Source organism: Microtus oregoni, unplaced genomic scaffold (assembly GCF_018167655.1).
Source record: "Microtus oregoni isolate MIOR12 unplaced genomic scaffold, Mior012 000043F_ref0000047, whole genome shotgun sequence".
Classification (NCBI taxonomy): domain Eukaryota; kingdom Metazoa; phylum Chordata; class Mammalia; order Rodentia; family Cricetidae; genus Microtus; species Microtus oregoni.
In genome coordinates, this window is record NW_024543210.1 from 22,664 (window position 1) to 41,970 (window position 19,307).

The 19,307-nt window shown below is 48.1% G+C and overlaps 1 protein-coding gene across 1 annotated transcript; it reads right to left on the reverse strand.

Moving 5' to 3' along the window:
* Positions 1 to 9,153: 9,153 nt before the first annotated feature.
* Tex22 (testis expressed 22) lies at positions 9,154 to 18,607 on the reverse strand. The gene is made up of 2 exons (XM_041633075.1): positions 18,452 to 18,607; positions 9,154 to 9,567 (listed from the first exon to the last, which is right to left on the reverse strand). Exons 1-2 carry the CDS (start codon positions 18,605 to 18,607, stop codon positions 9,154 to 9,156), a joined length of 570 nt encoding a protein of 189 aa, XP_041489009.1.
* Positions 18,608 to 19,307: the final 700 nt, after the last annotated feature.

Sequence of the window (19,307 nt, forward strand, 5' to 3'; positions counted from 1 at the left end):
TGTGCTCACCTAAGGTCTATGGAGAGTGGGGTACTTAGACAAAACCCCAAGGGTAGAGGATAAAAGGTGGTGTGCTCCTGATGGAATCCTGTCGGGCGGTGAGGAAGAGCTGATTGGGGCTCTGGTTGAGTCTGAGCACTGTGGGTTACTTTGGTAGAGAAAGTCAATGGCTGTCAAAAGTTGGTGTCCTGTTTAGGTGTATCCTTGTGGAACATGGCAAATGGAGCTCAGGAAAGCACTGTAGACCCTTCTGTGAGGTTTAGGTGATAAGAGGGTCAGGGCTGACAGTACTGTACATTACTAGGCAGGAAATTGCATGACACTTGGACCCAAGCTAGGAAGGGTCTCAAGGCCTATGCCACCTCCTGTGTGCTGAGAGGAAACACCGGAAAGAAGTAGATATGGATCAGGAACTAGAACCGCACAAACCTGCTGACAAGGTCTGGGAGAAGGTGGGCGGGAGACAGATGAACCAGGTGCTTGCATTCTGTATGCCACTGGAAAGGGTTAGAAGGGAAGGTGAGAGGGCTGGTCTACCACAGGCCTACCTCTAGTGTACACTACCTGACAAACTGGCCAACAGAAGAACTACCATGGTGGCACATGGCTTTGACCAAAGCACTCAAGAGACAGAGGTTCAAAGCCAGCCTCAACTACGTAGTGAATTCAAGGACGGCCAGGTCTATATAGACCCTGTTTCAAAAAAAAAAAAAAAAAAAAAACCCGGGCAGTGGTAGCATATGCCTTTAATCCCAGCACTTGGGAGGTAGAGGCAGACGGATTTCTGAGGCCAGTCTGGTGTACAGAATGAGTTCCAGGACAGTAGGACTACACAGAAAAGTCCTTGAAAAACCAGGAAAAAAAAAACAAGCAAACATAAAACCCTAACAACAAAAAATTGCTGCCAAGTTGTGGTGGCAGTGCACACCTTTAATTCCAGCACTAGGGAGGCAGAGGCAGACAAAGCTCTGAGTTCAAGGCCAGTCTGGTCCAGGGCTACACAAATAATCTCTGTCTTGGAAAACCAGGCAACAAAAGAAAAAGAAAAAACTACAAATGAAAAAGTCAGGCAGTGGTGCATGCCTTTAATCCTAGTACTGAGAGGCAGAGGCAGGTGGATCTGAGTCCAAGGCCAGCCTGGTCTACAGAGCAAGTTCTAAGATAGCCAGGGTTATACAGAAAAACCCTCTCTAAATAAATAAATAAATAACAAAAAGAAAACATGAAAACCCACAAAACTATCAAATAACCTGCCAGTCGTGGTAGTTGAGAGGGCATAGGACTGGCATACTCTGAAGCATCTCCACTTGCCTCCGCTCCAGAGCATAGGTGGTCACGGATGGCTTCTGAAGGAGCTCTCCAGAGCTGAGGATGTTCCTTCCGAGTGGAGTGCTATGTGCCTCAGAAGGCAGCTCAACTCACTGCCTTGCTACAGGCTCGAGAAGGTAAACCACCTAGCTCAGAGGCAAAAGGGACTAAGGAGAATGGATCCAGTTGGTAGCAGAGCCACTAGACAGAGAAGTGTTGCCTGGACAGTGAGGAAGGCTGGCTTAGGAAGTGGCAAGGTGAGCCCATCAGGTAATTTGATAGGAATGCCTTTCACAAGGGAGGCACAGAGCAGGTGAGAATCCAGCAGAAAAGAAAGTGCAATCGAAAGAAGAGAAGAATCCCTCACAGGGGTGCTCTGCCTTCTAGGTCCTAGCAATGTGGAGGCAATAGAGGCATCAGGTGCTTGGTGACAGAACGAGGGGAAGACTGTATGTGTCACAGCACGCCTCGGAGGCAAACTGTTGAACTAGTAAGAGGAGTAAGGTTTCCCATCACTTCAGGAGAAGACAAAACTATCAAAACCATCAATGGAACCCATTCAACTGACTTTCTGAGTACCTCTTTGATGCTATAAACAATGTCAGACACTAGCGGTTCACACAGTCTCTCTGCCTTGGGAAGTTTATCACATAGCAGGAGTGGAGAGAGAAGCAGAAGGTAATGCCATGTGATAAGTGGTCTGAAGGCAATAGTGAAGGCACCATTATCTCGTGAGAGGTCAGGGAAAGAGGCATGTGAGGGTCCTCTACAGGTGAGCAAACGTCTAGAGATGGGTCCATGGGGCCAAATCCCATTCCAGGACGTTCTGGTGTTGTGGGATTTGGGTTTTGCCTCAGGGTTCTCTGGTGACCTGCACTTATCTGTTAAAAGCAATGCCTAAAGTTGCTGCGGATGAAGGATGGGTAAAGCTCAGCCTATGGCACCTAGTCCTAGAGGCAGGAAACCAGAAGTGTTCAGTTAGTTAAGCTGCAGGAAAGCCCCCCTGAAGCCTGAGCAGGAGAGGTCTGTGGCAGGCTCCAGCACATCAGTGCAGCCCCAGTCATCTGAGGCCTGTCTTATATGTTACTGAACTTTAAAGATTACTGAACCACTTTTCAGAAAAAATATCACAGACAAGGACAAAAAGCAAAGCAAACAAAAGAAGAGCACTGTGTGTCGTGATGCTCGCCTTTGATCCCAGCGCTCTGTGAGTTTAAAGCCAGCCTGGTCTACACAGTAAGTTCTGGGACAGCCAGTGCTGTGTACAGAGACAGAGACTCTGGTTCAAACCTCCCCCCTCCTTCCGTGGTCTTAGCTGAGCTGTGGCGAAGAAAACTGGCTTGAGCCTCCTGGACAAGCTGTGTTTGCTGGGGTCGGAGACCTGGAGAGGTGGGCTTCACAAGCTTTCTGGAACCCAGAGAATCCTGAGTGAGTTCCAGATGTCAGATTTGCACACTGTTTGGTTTTGGTTTTGCTTTACTATGGTTATATTTATGCCCTGGTTCTTCACTATTGGAATAAGAAAGTAGTTAACATAACAGGAGCCCACAATTAAGAAACTTTGGATTTTTAAAGAGAACTTTTATTTTAAAGTGTTGAAATTTTTTTAAAAAAATATTATTTATTTATTATGTATACAATATTCTGTCTGTATGTATGCCTGAAGGCCAGAAGAGGGCACCAGCTCTCATTACAGATGGTTATGAGCCACCATGTGGTTGCTGGGAATTGAACTCAGGACCTTTGGAAGAGCAGGCAATGCTCTTAACCACTGAGTCATCTCTCCAGCCCAAATGTTGAAATTTTTAAAGATTGTGGGACTTTCAAAGTTATATATATATATTTTTGGGGTGGGGGAGGTTTTCGAGACAGGGTTTCTCTGTAGCTTTGGAGCCTGTCCTGGCACTAGCTCTTGTAGACCAGGCTGGCCTTGAACTCACGGAGATCCACCTGCCTCTGCCTCCCGAGTGCTGGGATTAAAGGCGTGCACCACCACTGCCCAGCTAACGTACACTAACATGATCTTGAGGACAAACAAGAAAGATGTTTTGTGTTGTATTTGTGTGTCAACTTGACAAGGGGTCAATTGTGGAATTTTTTGGGGTTTTTTGTCTTTGTTTTCAATTTGACCCAAACAACTAGAGTCATCTGGGAAGAACCTCCATTGAGGAATTGCTTCATCAGATTAGCCTGTGGGCATGGCTTTAATGAGTGATGTGTGAGGGCCCAGCTCACTCTGGGTAGGGTCATCCCTGGAGGTGGTCCTGGCTTGTACAAGGAAACAAAGAGCCAGCTACTAAGCAGCATTCCACCAACGTCTCTGTTTCAGCTCCGCCTTCAGGGTCCTGCTTTGAGTTCCTGCCCTGGCTTTCTTTCTTTGAGGATGGACTGTAGGATGATGTAAACCCTTTCTTCCTTCCTCCTCCCCCACAAAAATAGAAAATTGACCTTTTTTTTTCTAGCAGCACTCAAAGCATAGAGAAATAGTTCTTAAGAAGAAAATATAACCCACAGTTTTTTACCCAGACAGATTTTCTTGCATATATAAAGTTCTCGAGAAAACATTTCCAGACATACAAGAACAGGAAAAAGTTCTTTAAAAATTCAAGTGGGGGCCGGGCGGTGGTGGCGCACGCCTTTAATCCTAGCACTTGGGAGGCAGAGGCAGGTGGATCTCTGTGAGTTCGAAACCAGCCTGGTCTACAAGAGCTAGTTCCAGGACAGGCTCCAAAACCACAGAGAAACCCTGTCTCGAAAAACCAAAAAAAAAAAAAACCAAAAAAAAAAAAATTCAAGTGGGGGGGGGGCTGGAGAGATGGCTCAGAGGGTAAGAGCACTGGCTGCTCTTCCAGAGGTCCCGAGTTCAATTCCCAGCAACCACATGGTGGCTCACAAACATCTGTAATGAGACCTTGTGCCTTCCTTGCCAGCAGTACATGGGATGCTTAATAAATAAATCTTTAAAAAAATAAAAATAAAAATCCAAGTGGCCAAAAGTGGGCAGAGGAAAGACCAGGGAATCTCAACCCTACACAAAGAACTAAAGGGAACTATGGAATGCTGAGAGTAAGAGACATACTCTTCCCCAGGGAGGGGCACACCGTTTCGTTATCTGATACCAAATAGCCAGTCATGAAAACACAGATACATGCCACATTATACAGACTGAGTTGGTTATACTTAGAAATATGTATGTGTGTGTATAGATATATATGCATGTAACAACAATCAATGCAAAAAGAGGTCATGAATAATCCCAGCACTTGGGAGGCAGAGGCAGGCGGATCTCTGTGAGTTCGAGACCAGCCTGGTCTACAGAGCTAGTTCCAGGACAGGCTCCAAAACCACAGAGAAACCCTGTCTCGAAAAACCAAAAAAAAAAAAAAAAAAAGAGGTCATGAATCTGAGAGAAAATAAGGTGGGATATGGGAGGGTTTGGAGGGAGGAGAGGGGAGGAGGAAATGATACAATTATAATATGAAAAAGAAAACAACTGGACAGGCGTGGTGATACACACTGTAATCCCAGCACTTGTCTCTACACAAGACAGAACACCAACTACATAGTCTAAGGCCAGCCTGGGTTATATGAGACCCTATCTAAAATAAAGAACTTAGTGGGGCAATGGTGGCGCACGCCTTTGATCCCAGCACACAGGAGGCCGAGGCAGATGGACCTCTGTGAGTTAAAGGCCAGCCTGGTCTACAGAGTGAGTTCCAGGACAGCCAGGGCTACAAAGAGAAACCTTGCCTCAAAAAACCAAAAAATAAAATACAAATAAAAACTCAGGGGCCTGGAGAGATGGCTCAGCACTTGCTGCTGTTTCAGGAGACCATGGCTCAGTTCCTAGCACCCATGTGGCTGTTACAGCTGTCTGCTCCGGGGATCTGGTGCTCCCTTCTGGCTGCCTTGGCCACTTCAGTCCATGGTACACATATGCAGGCACTGTACACATAGTATAAAAGAAATAAAACTAAGAAGCTGACCTTAATTTCGGCTAATTAAAAAATACAAAACAAAGAATGCAGATGGCCCAAGTTCTGGAGTAAGCTGATTATAGGAGGGCAGGGCAAGGGCTGGGGAGTTGGAATGGGAGGTAAATATAATGGGTCTTGGGGCTGGAGATATGGCTCAGTGGTTAAGAGCACTGACTGCTCTTCCAGAGGACCCAGCTTCAACTCCCAGCAGCCACATGGCAGCTCATAACTGTCTGTAACTCCAGTTGCAGGGGACCTGACACCCATGGGAAAAACACCAATGTATATATAATGAAAATAAATAAATTTAAAATATATATAATGGGTCTTGCTTGCATGAACTGGCTGAGGAAAAGCCAGGGCAGAGGAGAGAAAGACCATGGCACTCATTACCAAACCAAAAAATCAGTACTGTCTACATTGAAAAACAGGTGGTACTCATCCCTTATTGCAGGGTCTCACTGTGTAGCTCAGGCTAGCCTCAATGTGCACCAGTCTTCCTGCTGCCACCTTGAGTGCTCGGGTTGCAAGTATGCACCATCACACCTGCCATCTTACTGTCTTTCCACTGGGCTTTCCCAGCTTGCGTAGTTTCACTTCTTTCTCTTTAGCTCTATGTTTTTCATGTGTGGCAGAAGCTGCATGCTTCAGAGCCCCATCATTTCACTCCCTCGGATGCCCCAGAAATAGCTGGGGTGACCTGATGTGAACAGTCCTCACTTGAGCAATCAAACTTTTGTTTTAAAAGAAAACCTTGGTTAATTCTGAGCAGATGTTTTTGTAAACCAATGAAGTAATCTCTTAGGTAGTGGCACAGACAGCTGTGAACTACAGCTTCAAAGGGCCCCAGCAGCCCTGCACTGAAAAAGTCAGCTGCTGTAGGCCTCTGTCTGTTCCAGGTATCCAGACTGGGCTGCTTGGCTGTGCGTGTCAGTTTGACACAAGCTAGAGTCACCAGAGAAGAAGGAACCTCAGATGAGGAAAGGCCTCCATGAGATCCAGCTCTAAGGCATTTTCTCATTTAGTGATCAATGGGGGAGGGCCCAGCCCATGGTCCTAGTTTCTAGAAGAATAAGAAGGCTGAGCAGGCCATGAGGAGCAAACCAGTAGGCAACCCCCCTCCATGGCCTCTGCCTCCAGGATCCTGCCCTGTTTGAGTTCCTGTCCTAACTTCCTTCAGTGGTGAACAGCAATGCTGAAGTGTAAGCCAAACAAACCCTTTTCCTCCCCAGTTTGCTTTTCTGTCATGTTTTGTCACAGCATTAGAAACCCTAAGTCACAGAGTGTCCTCTGCAACCCACTCAGAGCAAGGGTATCAAGCTGAGACAGGTGCTGAGTGTCCAGTGAGATCCCGTGGCTGTGGCTAGTTCAAGAAAACTTGAGCCTGCTCTGTTGGGGGAGTTTTTGCCCAACCTGACCTGCATCCCCTTGACTAAGGTGCTAGAGACCTTTCCCCGCAAGACCTTTCTGCTCCTTCTAAGATTAGCCAACCTGTCTGTGCAAACCCCTAATCACCCCATCTCCTCAGAGCTCCCCACTACCTATACCCTTCTCTGGCGCAAGTTTTTCCCAGTAGAGCACTGGACCCAGAACCTGGCCACGTGATTGTGGGGAGCTGTCCTATAGACCTCAGCAGCACCTAGCCCTCTACCCATAGGGGCCAAAGGCATCCAGAGAAGATGCCCTGCTCCCCTCCCAACAGGGGGATCCTTGTGCATATGCTGATGGAGCAAAGGAAATCAAGTTTACTAAGTCTGACCTTAAAACTGGGAGGTTTTCCAGGCCCTCTGGGTGGGCCCAGAGTAGTCTTAAGGGTCCTTAACCATAGGGGCTGAAAGAGACGGCAAGAGTGGTGAACACTGAGCCAGTGCTGCGCCTAATTTACCCCGGGCAGCTGGGAAAGGTGAGCTGCAGCTCCCTGGAGCCTCATGAGGAACACAAATGCCTCCATCCTGATCCTCATGTAGCGAGGCCCGCTGCAGAGACTACAGAACTTAGTGCATCTGTCCTCTTAGCGCACTGAACCTGTGACCACCAGCTGTAGCAGCCCCTGGAAACTATGCCCTGCCCCAGTGTTTGGGCAGCAGTGCTCTCACTGGCACTGCCGACAGTCCCAGTACCAGGCTGCATTCCTTGCTCAATTCATTGGCCTGTCACAAGCGGCCAGTGGGAGGGGGCCGACTCTGCGCCTCAGCCCTGGTGCTCTAAATGATGTGGCTTGTGTTGTTGTGATGGGAGAGATCCTAAGAGAAGCTGACCATCTCAGATTCCATCTGGCTGCAGACTCAGGAGGTGCCCAGGCAAACGCACAAGACCCGGAGGAGCCCTGCCAACCCTCAGCCGTGAGCAGAAGTCAAGTAACATGGAGTCCTTTAAAGCCACTCGGAGCTGAATGCACATAGCACCAGGCACCGCTGTGGTGACCTTTGACCCTGCCCGCCACATGCTGTGCCCCAAGTCAAGGTGGTGGGAGGGTTACAACGTGCCCAGGGCCCTGTCCAGACTCTTTAGCACTATCCCTGCCCTAGTCCATGTGGCACCGTGTCCTGCCTTCCCTTTATCCTTTGTACCCTGAAAAATGTAGAGGCCTCTTGGATGGACAAAAATTACACCAAGGAGCCGGGCGGTGGTGGCACACACCTTTAATCCCAGCACTTGGGAGGCAGAGGCAGGCGGATCTCTGTGAGTTTGAGGCCAGCCTGGTCTACAAGAGCTAGTTCCAGGACAGGAACCAAAAAGCTACAGAGAAACCCTGTCTCGAAAATTAAAAAAAAAAAAATTACACCAAGGGTCAACTGGGAAGGAATGCCCAGTAGGGTGATGAAGGCAGACTTCCTGGAGGAGAAGGGATTTCATGGAGTCTTAGGAAGGGAGGGAAGCAAGGGCAGAGACTTCAAGTCAGCAGGCAGGGACCCAGTGTCGAGCCTGGTAAGTCTGTGTTTCAGCAATGGACTCTGGCCAGGGGCAGCTGGTGCTGCACTAGCAAGTGGGCTGATTCCCTCACGGTTAGCGCACAGTTCTGACTCATGCCTATACTTGAACCCAGGATCTATCACTTCCTCTTGACTCAAAATTCCTTGTGCCCAGCCTTACGCACACAGAAGCCCAGGCCACCGTTACCAGTCTGTGGTGACCCCCTATAAACACTCTGACAGACTGGGGTTACCATACTTTTACTGCCTCTCCTCCAGCTTGATGTCCCCCAAATGTGTCTTGTGTTACCACCCCAGTCCCAACCCCTCTGCAGGGCCTCCAACCTCAAGACAAAGTGAGATACAGGGCTCCTTATGTTACCCCAAACACACTGCCTTCCTAGCCTGTCCAACTCCAAAGTTCACTGTCTGGAATGGTCAGTTACCTGGAAGTCTGCCTATGTCTAGAACCTCACTAGGTCCCTCTCATAGTATCTCCCAGGTCACACATCCCTTTTGATCTTGAAGCTAGATCCTGGAGTCTCAGATGGTTCATGACATGAAAACCCTACTGGAGGAACTGGACATGGCAGGGATCTCACACCTCCTCGGGCAGCTGCTCAATGAGGCTGGCAAAGCAGTCGGTGGTCTGTGTGGCAATCTAACCTCCTCAGAGGCCCACAAATGCTGGTCACCATTATGCCCCACAGAGCAGGGGCTCTTTCGGAAACTTACTCTGTTCGACTCTCCCTTCCATGGCTCTCCTGTAGTTAGTTTCCAACCAGGTTCCCAGGAGGGGCAGCTCTCCTGAGTTCTGAGACCTTTGTCTCAGAGTTTGAGACCTGTTTGCCCTTTGTGGGTGGGTCACTCCCACAGAGGGCACAAGGGATATGGAAGTCATGTGGTGACAAAGAAAGGCACTGGACAACGGACACTGGGCTAAGCAGGGATCCTTCTTAGGAGGGTGGTGACCTTGAGGTCTGGGGCTCGAAATTCTCGCTCTGCCAGAGGGGAGTGACCCGGGCCAAGAAGCTCTGGAAGGTGTTGTGGTACATGGTGGAATGTTGCGGATGAGGGAGGAGTACATCCCTGTCCACACCCTCAGACACCAGCTTGGCCACCATCTGCTCAATATCCTGCGGGTGACCAACCATGGTTTCAGGGACCTGGTTGGGCGAGGTTGGGGCAGACCCAGTCAATGGGGAGGGTACAGTCGGCCGAACCGGGAGGTGCAGGCCCAGTATGTCTCTAGATGGGGCCTTGGCCGTGTTTGCTCTGTCCTGCGCATGTAGCATGGCCAGACGTCTGCGCTCGTCGATGCTGATATTCCAGCGACTACCTGGGCGCCTGCGCGCTGGAGGCTCACACACCTGTGGGGACAGAGCGCACGGTCACCTCCAAACTCAGTTTCTCACGTCTGAGCTAGGTCTCCAGCTCCTATTGTCTTACTCTAAAACCCAGGCTGGCCTGACCCCCTCACTGTGCTTCAGGGAGAGCTGCTAGTGGGGAAGGCAGTACGCTCTTACAGCCCACACTGGCTTACCTGAGCACTTCATGGGCCCCCTCAGGTGTTCATGGGTACTGTTACATCTGTCCCTGGACTATGCAGACATTACAGTGGTTCTGGCAAAGTACTTCAAAGTGGAGGGTGCGGTTGGGCCAGAGGCATTACAAAGCTAGCTAACCTGTTGGTGCCCCCCAAAAAAATCAGCTCTCAAAGATCAACCCTAGGCATCCTTCCTCCCTAAGAGCCCTAGAAAGTGATCTTAAAGGCTGGGTTCGGTTACAAACTGACAAAAATAACAAAGTCTATAAAGAGATTTCGGAGGAAAACTAACACTCTGAACACACATGAACAAAGTTTTAAAAACAGGTATGAGGGTCATCAGTCACACCACACAGGAGATTGGAAGGGGTGACTTGCGAGAAAGCTGGCACAGGCTGTAGGTAAAGCCCTCATATAACAGCCACAGGATGCCCCTGCCGTGGTGGGTGGTCTGTGGAAGTCCCTCCAGACTGCCCACTTAGGGGCACACCTAGCTACCTTCTGGATGGAAAAGGAGCAGGATGAGACACCAAGTGAAGGACCTCCTTACTCAAGAAACCTTGAAAGAATTAATGCATAACAATCCAGTGGTTCCATTTCTAGGGACCGACCCGGAAGAATTTAAAAGCAGGACTTGGAAAGGTGTGTGAACACCCACGTCCACAGCAGCTTCATTCGCTCAGTCAAAACACGGACGCAATTCGAGTGCCATGGAGGGTGGCTCTACCCAGACAATGGAACATTACTGACTCAACAGAAAGGAAGGAAGGGAGGGAGGGCAGGCACTTGGGGCTAGATACCTAGCTCAGCAGTTAAAAGTGTGTTCTGCTCTTGCAGAGGACCTGGGTTCAGTTCTAGCACTCACCTCAGGCATCTCACAACTGCCTGTAATGCCAATTCAAAGAGATCGCACACCGTTCGGCTTCTGTGGCCACCTGCATGCATATGGTGCACATAAATTCACACTTTTTTTTTTTTTCGGTTTATCAAGACAGGGTTTCTCTGTGAAACAGCCCTTGCTGTTCTGAAACTCACTCTGTAGACCAGGCTGGCCTTAAATTCACAGAGATTTACTTACCTCTGCCTTCTGAGTGCTGGGATTAAAGGCATGCACCACCGCCTGGCATAAATTTTTAAAAATTAAAAAATTAAAAATGTTTCAATTAAAAAAGTTGACACTCAGGGCCTGGAGAGATGGCTCAGTGGTTAAGAGCACTGCCTGCTCTTCCAAAGGTCCTGAGTTCAGTTCCCAGCAACTACATGGTGGCTCACAACCATCTGTAATGAGATCTCGTGCCCTCTTCTGGCCTGCAGGCAGATGTGATATTGTATACATAATAAATAAATTAAAAAAATTTGACACATGCTGTTGTGTGGGTGACTGTGAAACAGCAGCCACCAAAGCACACGTTCCATAGCTTCTACGACCCTGCTGGTCTAGGAATAGTCAAATTCAAACTCACTGAGACAGAAAGTAGAGCAGAGCCTCTGGGGACTGGGGGTGGAACAGGAGATACTGACAGTGGAAGAGACCTGGAAATCTGTCTCACAACAAGGGTATATTCAGTAAGAGGCTAGATGGGCTCCATGATAGAACGCACCATTAGCATGTGCATGACCAAAGGTGATGTTCATGTCCTTGGATCCATCTCTAGAATCCGCACCAACACACACACACACACACACACACACACACACACACACACACTAGCTTTGATGACAAAAAATGAGGGAAAAAAGTGAACATTTGACTCCAAGGCATGTACTGGGAGAAGGTACAGAGAAACACAGGAGACAATAAGCCAAGAAGGGTCCCCCTGAAGGTCCTCCCGCAACCCTCAGAAGCCAGGCTTCCAGATGTGTGTCCCACCAAATCCATAGGCCAAGGTTTCCCCTTCAAGGTGCTGGACAAACAGGAAAGAGATCCACAGAGCTCACTCACACCCCATGCATTCAAACAGAGGGAAAGGCAACTTCTGTGAACCAAGCAGTAGGCCCTCTCCAGACCTGAATCTGTGAGAGACTTGGACTTGGTCTGAACCTGCCAACCCCTAGAATTGAGAAGCAGCACTCCATACTGCCTAAGCTACTGTGGTTTGTTACGGAAGCCCCAACTGACGGCAGTCCAAGAAGGATAACATCAACGTTTCTGATTCCGCCTCTTTAGAGACCTCTGTATTTGGAAGTGTACGACAATACATTCCTGTTGTTTAAATCAGAAAAAAAAAGGGGTGGAAGTCCACAGGCCCTCATCCCATCCTGCAGCCTACTTTACTCTGTTTTCCCTAGCCTACTCCATACAAGTTCCTTCTGTTGAAAAGCAGGGGCCTGTAGTCACTGAAAGCCAGATGCCTACCTGATCATGCCACAGCAAAGTCAGCTGCTAACAAAGGCTATCTGAACACCTGCACATGCAAAGTCGCCAGTATCACAAGCCCAAGGTGAAGAGCAGGACAGAGCTACTAGCTAGCTGAGAGAGAAGAGAGATCCCAGGTCTCCACTATCACTGTGGCCTCTGGATGTAGGGTACAGGCAACAAATGAAACAAGAGCAGAAGCACATGGAGGTGGCCATCCAGAGGACAAGAATGATCCTGGGTATGGAGAGTAAGACTTGGTGAGACGGATATTCAGTGGGAAGCTGGTCTCCAGCTGTTTCTGTTCTTAAGCCACTTTGTGGGGGCTGCTCCCCTCTTGTAGCACTATGCCGGCACAGTAGCTCCGGTTCTGCTGGAGATACTGGCTGAGGATGGATGTGCTCCTCACGTGACACATAGACATGAGGCCACGTGCTAGGCTCAACGTATTGATGCGGCAACCTCAGGAAAGGCAGGATCAGAAGACCTTAGAGAGTGAGAGGCACACACTGGACAATCAACCCACGTCTGACCAAGAAATGAGAAAACATGGGTTCAGGGTTCCTTTGGAGAGACTCATCACACAGCTTCGCCGCCACAGTACTAACTGATAGAGGATTGAAAGCACAGAGTGCACACATTCTGTCCCCAGAGACAGAGCAAACAGCCTTAGCAGAATACATTATGCTGACATTTCAGAACACTGGCAAGAAGAAAAAGATCTTCAGTTTTTTGGAAAGATGGCTCAGTGGTTAAGAGCACTTGGGTTCAGTTCCCAGCACCCACACAGCAACTCACACCTGTCTCTTAATTCCAGTTCCCGGACATCCAAAGCTTTCTTCTGGTTTTATGCAGGTAAAAATTCATACATACAAAATATAATATATACAAATAATAAATAATTAATAAATATAAAATATAATACATATAAATTAATACATATAAAATACATAAATCTTAAAAAAACTTTCAAAAATAAAAATGCCACAGGGGTGGTGCTATATAGAGATGCCTAGCAATGCACAGGAAAACCAGAGCAAGTACAGAGAATCAGACATCTACATGATCTATGGTGTTACACAGTAGCACTGGAAGCTGGCAGGGAGAGAGCCGCAAAGGCCTGGAAAAAAATTCTCTCCTAGAATTTTTACCTAACCAAAGTGCTATGCAAGTGTGCAAAGTCATTTCCATACCTTTGAGGTTTTGGTTGCTTTTTGTTTGGTTGGTTTTTTTGTTTTTCAAGACAGGGTTTCTCTGTAGCTTTGGAGCCTGTCCTGGAACTAGCTCTTGTAGACCAGGCTGACCTCAAATCACCTCTGAGTCTTTAAAGCCCAAAAACTTCAATAGGCACCCACAGACAAATGCATACATACGCAAACATGAGCACAAAAATAGGCACACGTAAGCAAAACCAGTGTAATATACCTCTTCAGGAATATGGGGAAAGAGAACAGGAGGGAGGTAGAGCACCAGGCCCAAATTATATGACAAAACAGCAGCAGTCTCTGGAGTGCAGGAGTGGGGGGAGCAGTATTAATTTCATGTGTACATGTGAACACTGTCTGTAACTAACTACAATTCCAGGGGACCCATGCCCTCCTCTGAGCTGGAGGGCACCAGACATACATGAGATGCACAGATATACATGCAGTCAAAACATCCAAACACATAAGATAAAAATAAAAAATGATTAAAAATGACATTAGGAAAGACAAGTAAATGAAGTTAAAAGAAGAAAATAGTGGATAATATTCACAAACAGGTTCTTGGAAAAACCACTTTCTGTATGTGTTCACTGGTCCCAGGCACAGCCACTGACATCACGTCTACCAATGTACTCACGCTCAGTGTTCACTTAGGTGAGTTTTGTTTGTCTGGGAACTGAAAGCCAGACTTCACTCACTTTTTTTTTATATCCATGTTTGATGTGTGGTGCGTGGGATCAAACACAGGACCTTGTGTGTACCAGGCAAACGTTCTACCAGTGGCTACATCTTCAGGCCACTACTCCTTGTAAAAATAAAAGAGGGGGGGATGGAGAGATAGTTCAGTGGTTAAGAGCACTGGCTGCTCTTCCATAGGTCCTGAGTTCAAGTCCCAGCAACCACATGGTGGCTCACAACCATCTGTAATGAGATCTGGTGCCCTCTTCTGGCATGCGGGCATACATGGAGGCAGAATGTTGTATACATAATAAACAAATAAATCTAAAAAACAAAAAAAGAAAAGAGTGTCTGCTTGCCTGTATGTCTGTGCTGGTGGATGCCAGAGAGGATATCAAAACTCTTGGAACTGGAGTTATAAAGGGTACATGTGGTTGCTGGGAACTAAACCCAGGTCTACTGCAACAGCAGCAAGTGCTCTTAACTACCAAGCTGTCTCTCCAGACCCGTACCATGCAACTTTTAAGATAGTTTTCTCATTGCTGTTGTTTTGTGGATAGAATTTTTGGCACGTAGCCTAGGCTGGTCCTGAACTCACAATCCTGCCTCAGCATCCATCCAAGTGCTGGGATTACAGGTAGGGGCCGCTATGTTGGCTCCTCAGTTTCAGTGATGTAAATATTATAAACATTTCTTCCCGGCTGTCATAGAACAATTCCCACCTCTGCTTACACAATACTTTCTAAATCTGCTGGGTTTTTCCTTCATGATGTTTGAATTGAGAAAAGCATTTCTCATTTGGGATTCTAAATACAGATTCTTCCAAAGCAGTTTTCAGTTTAAGTTCAGTGTGTCTGCCATGTGTGCTCAAAGGCAGGGCTGTATTCTACCACTCCAATACCGCTTGTTGAAAAACTTACTTCTTGTACTGAGAACTCAAGAACAATGGCACTGGGTTTTGATCCTACTGCACATACTGGCTTTGTGGGAGCCTAGGCAATTTGGATGCTCACCTTACTAGACCTGGATGGAGGTGGGTGGTCCTTGGACTTCCCACAGGGCAGGGAACCCTGATTGCTCTTTGGGCTGATGAGGGAGGGGGAGTTGATGGGGGAGGGGGAGGGAAATGGGAGGCGGTGGCGGGGAAGAGACAGAAATCTTTAATAAATAAATAAATAAATAAATAAATAAAACTTACTTCTGCTTTGAAATTCCATGGTAAGCAGAAAGTAAGCCCCTAGAGTTACTCAGAGGTCAAGTTCTCAGCATTTGTCCTGGTGGCGGTACGTCTATCCAACTCCTGATCCACATCATCTTTTTGTGTTAGGGTTTAGGCCCAATAAAGCCTTGTTCTTTTCAAGTGCTGCACAGCTTCTTTTCAATGTAAAGCTTTGAAATACCTTTGCCTTTCAAACTTTATGTTAATGGGCATATCAGCAATAGATTGCCTACATTTGCTTTTTTTTTTTTTTTTTTTTTTTTTTGGTTTTTTGAGACAGGGCTTCTCTGTAGCTTTGGAGCCTGTCCTGGAACTAGCTCTTGTAGACCAGGCTGGCCTCGAACTCAAAGATCCACCTGCCTCTGCCTCTGGAGTGCTGAGATTCAAGGCGTGTGTCACCACAGCCCAGCTTTTTTTGTTTTGTTTTTTGAGATGGAGTCTCACTGAGTAGCTTCTACCCTGTTCCCTTTCCACCCTCTCACTGGGGGAAGCCAGTGCTGGGCTGCCTTCCTGAGGCAACTCAGCTACCCTGTGGAGATCTCATCCTGTGGCAAGGGCCTACAGGCTCCCAACAACCCCTCTTTACTGTATACCACTGACTTCTGTGGATGGGAGCCACTGTACAGTTTCCATTTTGTTTTCAGAGGACTGTGGTTGACTGAACCCTTGACCGTACCTCCTGGACCAAGTCAGAGTCCCCTAAGCAAAGCACCTACCCTACAGGCATGGTGGTACACAGTTATAATTCCTGCACTCCTGAGGTAGAGGCAGGAGGATCAAGAGTTCAAGGTTATCATCGGCTTAAATAGCAAGTTCAAAACCAGCCTGGGCTACATGAGACCTTGTTTCAAAAACCCCAAACCAATGACTCTCTCCATAGGAATACCACTTAATTATTTTGGGACAGACTGGCAGGTTTAAAACATTTTATGTGAGTCAGCAGTGGTAACCCATGTCTTTAATCCCTTTAATCACAGGTGGATCTCTGTGAGTTCAAGGCCAGCCTGGTCTACAGAGTGAGTTCCAGGACAGTCAGGGCTATACAACACTGTGAAGCATTGTCTTGAAAAACCAAAACCAACCAAACAAACGAAAATCATCTCTGTCCACACAGTAATAGGATCTGGTTCCACAGGAGATCTTGGTATTATCTGGCAAAACTTTTCAGTATTCCTTGAAAAAGATAATCTGAAGGACCTTGTAATTTCTGTTGCTACAGTGAATGGCAAATTTTCATGATATTTCCTGGTTTAGTGTATTGAAACAAGGAAATTATAATAGTCATATAACCAACCTTCACCTTTTATTTTTTAAGCTGGTGTATGTAGATTTTCCAGACAGACAATATATTGTTGCCAATAGTGATTGTTTTCTTCCTAGTTGGCTATTTAAGCTACCTTTTCCTCTTGACTATGGCAAAGTCTTATGAATCTCCTAGGTTGAAGCTAGCCCAGCTATTATTAATTTTTTCATATGCACTTAGCTGCAAGACAAGAGAAATGTAGGGATTATTATTATTATTTTGCTTTGTTTTGACTGGCCTGAAGTCTCCGTGTAGAGTAGCCTGGCCTTGAACTCAAGAGAGATTCCAGAAGACTCTTTTTCACTAACTAGGACAAACACTGGGTCTTGGCAGGAGGCTGACTTTGCATGTCTGCTGCTCCTTAGCTGGCCACTCAGTTTCAGAGTGGGGTGAGGTAAGGAGGTGTCCTCCTGCCGGCTCCTCCCTAGTGTTCAGAGCACACTGGGCAGATCCTCAGAAAGTACTGCGCTGTGGCTGGATGACTGAGGACCCCTCTGCCAGGAAGGCTTTCTCCAACCCTTGCCTCAGGCCAAAGGTGCCTGAGTTCTATGAGGTATCATGTGTGGCATTGTGGCTGAAGACAACTTGCAGAGAAGCGAGGAACAAAGGACTTTTGTTAGCCAGGTCAGGAGTTCTGTGGGAGGTAACGTGAGACACAGCCAGCGAGGGAAGAACCAGGGAGAGCATAATCTATACCAAGGGAGAGAACCTGACGTGGGACAGGGTTAGGGAAGGCAGCCTGGGCATCCTTCAAGGTCACTAGCAGGGCCTGAGAACTGCGGAAGGAAGAGGCAGAGGAACTTCAAATTGGAGCTGGTCCCAAAAGGAGCCAAGGTGCAGCAGACATTGAAGGGACTCACTGTCCCCAACCTGGATCCTGGGGTCCCATCAGCCACAGGATTCTGTTCTTCCCCATTACCTTACCATACAGAATCCCTGCAGCTGGCCCTCTTCCTGAGCAAATCTCACCCAAGAGACACTTCAGTGGCATCACAATCTAGCATGCCCTGTGGAGACGCCGGCCTCATGAAAGCTGAGGGGTCTACTGGTTAGCACCGTAAAGGTCAGGTCTGAGCACCTGTCACCTTGCAGGGGCCTCAAAGCACTGGGTCCTGGAGGACATGCTGAGGAAGTCAAAAGTAGTCATGCCTGACTTTGGGACCCCTCTTTTTCGTTGTTGCTCGTTTTTTGAAAGTGTTTTGCTATGTAGCTCAACCAGGCCTTCCACTTGTGATCCTCCTCAGTGTGTGAACCATGACACCAAGCTTGGGAGCCTGCGTTCCTTATCTGACTGACCTTTTATCTCAGCACTTAGACAAGTAGACAGACACACTTCAGTGCCTGGCTCCGTGGCTGGCTATACGACCCACGCACTGCTAGCTTGAGCTTGGCCAGTCTTGCCTGATGTGGTCTGGCTTTGAATTCTTTCTCAGTAGAAACTATACCCACAGATAGTATGACACCCTCTGCTCAGGGAGTGTCCTAGGGGTCTGCACAGTTGGGCCTATTTCTCCTACCCACAATTCAGTGCTTGCTATCTGAGGACGGTTGATCAGGGTTTGCATACTGCTTGAGGCTGTCACAAATACAGCTGCCATGTCCATTTCAGTGATAACCAATGTCTATCCAGAGGACGCTTCCTTGCTGTGGGGACCTCATTCTCCCTCCCACTTAGTGATACTCCCTTGTCCAGGGTTGAGGGACACTGGGGAGGGTTGAGATGGCTACGTGTGGCACCCTCTTCCTGACCTCAGAGGAAGCTAAAGGGTTTCAAGTCTACCCCCAAGCCTAGTCAGAGTGGTTGGAGAAAGACAGCCCTGGAAATAGAAACTGCATGTTTCTGTCAGTCCCATTCAGTCCTCCCCTCTTGTCCCAGAGGTCTTCCTGGCCCTTCCCAATCAGTTCATCTAAAAGTCTGGGTTTTTGGAAGAGCCTCCTACTGCTTACCCAGTCTTGGGTCTGCAGGTCCTCTTGAGGATTGCTCTTGGTATCTGGCTGGCTGGAAGTTGCTGAAGGCCCGTGTGGAGGGGACTGGTGCCCTTGCTCTTGAGCAAGCTGCCACTGTAGCGTCTTCCTTTGGGGGCGCTGCTGCCTACCGTCCATCTCTACCAACAGCTGGCTGCAGTGCGCACTTCTAGGGTTCTGGCTGCCACAAGCTCTCCTAGGGCCACCTTGTAGGCAGTGACTACTCTTGCCAAATAGCGGAGCCCCTCACGTGAGTTTCTCAGCTCCTGCGGCCATTGCCTTCCACACCAGCAGTTCCCCCAGGGACATCAGTAGCTCAGTAGAAGTACATGCTTTTCTTTTCTGCTCTCACTGGTAGGGAGTGATTGCCTGCTGTCCTGACAGGCTTTCAATCCTGCCCTCAGCCCGCCTCCCTTCTGTCACTTTGACGACCTGACCATACAGGGCAGAGCCTGAACTCGGTTTCTCTCCCTCTCCGCGGGCCTGAACCGTGGAATTCAGTTGAGGGACAGGAGTAAGATGTGGATAATTGGGTCACCCACTCCCACGCAGAAGCAGAGCTTGTCCAGGGGGTTCCTGAGTGGGCTAAGTGGGCACCAGGAAGGGAAAGGTCCGGAGGATCCCGGACAAATGAGGAAGGCTTAATGGGATCCAGTTGACAACGAATCAGCCGGTGGGGTAGGGCTCAGAAGGATCTGCATTGGGAGTGGAGGGTCACGGGCTGCGAGGTCTCAATTGGGTCCAGATAAATGGGGCAGCCTAGTAGAGCGGCAGTAACCTCAGACTAATGAGAAGCCGACTCTGGAACCTACTTGACTACAAAAACCTAAGGAAGAGG

Excerpts from the sequence above, each read along its gene's own strand:
- Tex22 (XM_041633075.1), bottom strand. The coding sequence starts at position 18,607 with ATGGACGGTAGGCAGCAGCGCCCCCAAAGGAAGACGCTACAGTGGCAG. Across the intron at positions 9,568-18,451 it reads ACCTGCAGACCCAAGACTGG|GTGTGTGAGCCTCCAGCGCG; the intron begins GTAAGCAGTAGG and ends CTGTCCCCACAG.